General features: G+C 44.8%; 1 protein-coding gene across 1 annotated transcript; it reads right to left on the reverse strand.

The window, feature by feature from the left end:
- Positions 1-764: 764 nt before the first annotated feature.
- On the reverse strand, positions 765-2,771 carry LOC141080577 (uncharacterized). The gene is made up of 2 exons (XM_073565889.1): positions 2,179-2,771; positions 765-2,073 (listed from the first exon to the last, which is right to left on the reverse strand). The coding sequence occupies exons 1-2, from the start codon at positions 2,307-2,309 to the stop codon at positions 765-767; spliced, it is 1,440 nt and encodes a 479-aa protein (XP_073421990.1). The 5' UTR covers positions 2,310-2,771.
- Positions 2,772-4,339: the final 1,568 nt, after the last annotated feature.

Genomic DNA, 4,339 nt, shown 5'->3' on the forward strand with positions numbered 1-4,339 from the left:
GCCAACCCTTTGCCAGATTTTACTCAGCACCCTCTTCGGTCCTCAGTCGAAGTTGCCCAAATGAGGGACCAATTTGCGGACTACTTTTTATCCGATGTTGGTCGTGTAGCATGGCAGGATCAAATGGTTTAATAGTTTTGTTGTTTGTTAAAAATAAAATACATGGTTTTTTATACCTGTACCCAGTGTACTGTGTCTTAATAAACTCCACTACTCATCTGCCCAGGTTAAATTGAAGAAAGGGAAACCACCATAAAAAAAAAAAAAAAAAAAATATATATATATATATATATAAATATATTTATATAAATATATATTATATATTTATATATATATATTTATATATTTATATATATATATTTATATATATATTTATATATATATATTTATATATTTATATATTTATATATATATATATATATATTTATTTTTATATATATATATATATATATATTTTTTTTTTTTTGGTGGTTTCCCTTTCTTTACTTTCTACCGGATGGTCAGCCATCCAACTCTGAAAGGGATACTATATTTCATTTTTGTTTTATTTATATATATATATATATATATATATATATATATATATATATATATGTATATAAAAAAAAAAAAAAAAATATAGTATCCCTTTCAGAGTTGGATGGCTGACCATCCGGTATAAAGTAAAGAAAAACAAACCATAGTGTAGGGCGCAGTGTGTGCAGGCGGCGAAAGACACAATAACCAAACATTATTTTGAAAAAAAAATATAACATTTATTTAAATTATTTTTTAGTTGCTGGAAACTGGGGGGTGTGGAGGGATGAGGAACGGCTTTGGGTGGAGTAAGGGGTTCTAGGGGAAGGAGGAACCAAAGAAGTGGGGGAAGGGAGCTGAGGCAAGGAAAGTTGTGAAGTGGGAGGTGAGGGAGGAGGGAGGGTAAGAGTCCTCCTCTTTGTTTTTTTAGGACGGTGGCCCGTCGTCTTCCTGCTGTCCTCGCTTGAGCCTGAGGACTGGCTAGACCCCGGGGACCGCCTTGAGCCTCTGGACCGCCTTGAGCCTCTGGACTGCCTTGAGCCTCTGGAACGCCTGGAGGCTGGGGACTGGCTGGAGCTGGGGGACCGCCTGGCACTTGTTGACCGCCTGCCAGGATCTTGTTCCAGCTGTGGCATGCTGGAGGTGGTGGATGTCCTGGCAGGGGCCGTAAATATTGAATGCGGGTCCCCCAGCTGATGCTGCTCCGAGGTGGTGGTGGTGGTGGTGGTGGTGGCGGTCCATGCAGGCGTGGTGGCTGTGGCGGTCCATACCGGGGTGGTCCTCCCGCTGGTGGTGGTGGTTGCGGCGCTCAAGGCAGGGGTGGTGACGACGGGCCATCCAGTGGTGGTGGCGGCAGCAGTGGTGGGCCAGGCAGGAGCAGCGCTTGGCATGGTGTTGGCGGGTAAGTGTCCAGCTGCAATCGGACTTGGGGCGGTATATTGGTGTCCGGCGAGGCTTGGAAGTGTGGTGGCTGTGCAGTGATATGCAGCAGAAGCAGGTAATGCTGTAAAACGAGTCAGTGGTGGCACCGGTGGAAATGCCACCACTGACTGCTGCATAATCCTACTCTGCTGCATAGCCTGCATAAAAGCATTGTTGCAGGCCTGCATGACAGTCAACTGGAGGTCAGGGGTAAGGTGTTCCGCCGTGTCCCGAGCTATTTGGGTATAAAAATGATGCGCTGGTCTGGCGAGGTCGACTTCCAGGCGCTCAAGGCGACCCTCGATAGACTTGTAGCGTTGGTCCAAAAGGAGGAAACCACTCTCAAGTCTATCGAAGAGTGCCTTGAGGCTACTCTGAAAGACCGAGCTCAATTCAACGAACTCGGGCATGAGAGGCCTGTCCAAGGTCCTCTGCCGCTGCTGGCGGGAAGTGCCCGCAAAACCAGTGGCAGAGACCTGGGACAGGGGAACACCTGAGCGACCAGCTTCCTGGTCTCCAGATGACTGTGGTGCAGACCTGCAAGGTGCTTCCTCGCTGATGGATGGCTGGGAGGGGTCCGGGGCAGCTTGATGAAGGACCGCTTCGGGACCAGGTTGCAGGGTGCTGCTCCAGGTGCTGTGAAAAGAAAAGAAAGAAATTACTACCATAAATTAACAATCGCCAACTCCTGTGGAATAGAAAAGCACAGAATAAAACACAATACAACTAGAAAATACTTACGTTCGGGAGGCAAGGACCGGTCTTAAAAATGCCAAGGCACGATGGTATCGGTACTTCGTGCCGGTCCTTGCCGCAGCACCACTGCGAACCTTATTCTCCTGACGGATATCCCTGTTGAAGCGGTCCTTCATCGAGCGCCAACGGGTTCTGACTTTGTTCACTGTGATGGAAAAAAAAAAAAAAGAAAAAAAGTAAGACTATGCACTGGAGGCTGTGATCATCCAACTGTGTGTGATGATAGAAACTCCATGGAGTTAATAGCATCACACACAGTTGGGTGATCCCGGCCAAGATCACTGCTGCATCACACTGCATTTAAATACTTACGAAAATCCTTGCGGACCCGGGGAGAGGCGTTGTCCCAGCCATCCATCAGCGATGCGGCCACCTCGTTCCAGAGCCGCCGGATCACCACGTTGTCCGAGTGCAGTTGGTGACGGGTGTCCCACAACGGGACTCGCTCCTGGACTAGACGGATGAGCTCGTCGTTGTCCAGGGCGAGGTCCTCCTCCCGCTGTGGAGCCTAGAAAAGAAAGACAAACATTAATCTTTGAAAGATTTAAAAAAAAAAAATATCGATAACTAGCTGAAGAGCCCGGGCATAGTAACTAACTGTGGTTAGTTATATAAATTTAAAATTATCCTCCATCCCATAGTCCCGTGCCCATATTCCATCATACATATCCTCCATCCCATAGTCCTGTGCCCATATACCCATCATACATATTCGCCATCTCATATGCCTGTGCCCATATACACATGATACATGTTCGCCATCCCATAGTCCCGTGCCCATATACCATCATACATATCCTCCATCCCATGCCCATATACCCATCATATATATCCTCCATCCCATAGTCCCGTGCCCATATTCCATCATACATATCCTCCATCCCATAGTCCTGTGCCCATATACCCATCATACATATTCGCCATCTCATATGCCTGTGCCCATATACACATGATACATGTTCGCCATCCCATAGTCCCGTGCCCATATACCATCATACATATCCTCTATCCCGTGCCCATATACCCATCATATATATCCTCCATCCCATAGTCCCGTGCCCATATACCCAAACAAACAAACATACACACACACACACACAAACACACACACACACACATACACACTTTGAGCCCTAGATATTGATAAACAATCCATGAAAAAATTATTTGTTTTAAATGGAAATAAATGGAAAAAAAACAACAAACATCGAAAAAAACAACCATGAAAATTTAAAAAAAAAAAACTAAAAAATACCAAAAAAAAAAAAAAAAAAAAAAAAAACCAGACTAGAAAATAAGTAAAAAAAAAAAAAAAACAGTCCGTCTGTACTTACATCACGTCTACCCGCCCGCACTTGGCCTTGCTGCTCCTGCCGTTCCTCCGGTGGTGGTGGCGTGATGGAGGATGAGCTCTGAAAATTAAACCAAAAAAATTAATCACATGTGTTTATTTTTTCAAATCCATACGGAAGCATAGTACTCACTTCTTCTGCCTCTTGCCCTGTCCCGGGGACATATTCTTCACCAGATGAAGACATGCTGCAATAAAAAAAAAAAAGAGACATAAGTACATAGAAATGTATTGAAATTTCAGCCAGACATTAGGTTTTTCATACTTACATTGGTGCAGCTTGTGCTGTGTGTCCACTAGTGAGCAATCCTTAAAGTATTGTGGAATCCCAGTGCCCACACCATTTTATCACCTTGGTTCAATTTTTTTTTTTTACTGTCTAGACCAAATTTCAGTCATGTTTATGTAAAAAACGCATGCGCATAAAAACGCAAGACCATGCGCAAGTATTGCGCTCCCATAGGCTCCAATGTGGTGTTTTTGCGCATTCCGTGCGCATTCCGTGCGCATGCGTTGTTTTAACGAGACAGGGCGGAACCAAAAATGCAACATGTTGCGTCTGACGCGCCTGGCGCAAAAGACAAAAAAACGCATGCGCACGAAAGCGCAAATATGCGCAAGACCATGCGCACATCATGTAAAATATAGGTGCGCAGTGCGCATGCGCACTGGTGCGCCCGATGCGCTGCGCACAAAAGCGCTAATGTGAAACCAGCCTTACTTGCATTTTACTGGTATTGCTACACTATCAGGTGTATTACACAGGTCAACGAAAAAAAATTTTTTTTCTGGTGT

Source organism: Dendrobates tinctorius, unplaced genomic scaffold (assembly GCF_039654945.1).
Source record: "Dendrobates tinctorius isolate UK_male_01 unplaced genomic scaffold, ASM3965494v1 ptg000003l, whole genome shotgun sequence".
Taxonomy (NCBI): domain Eukaryota; kingdom Metazoa; phylum Chordata; class Amphibia; order Anura; family Dendrobatidae; genus Dendrobates; species Dendrobates tinctorius.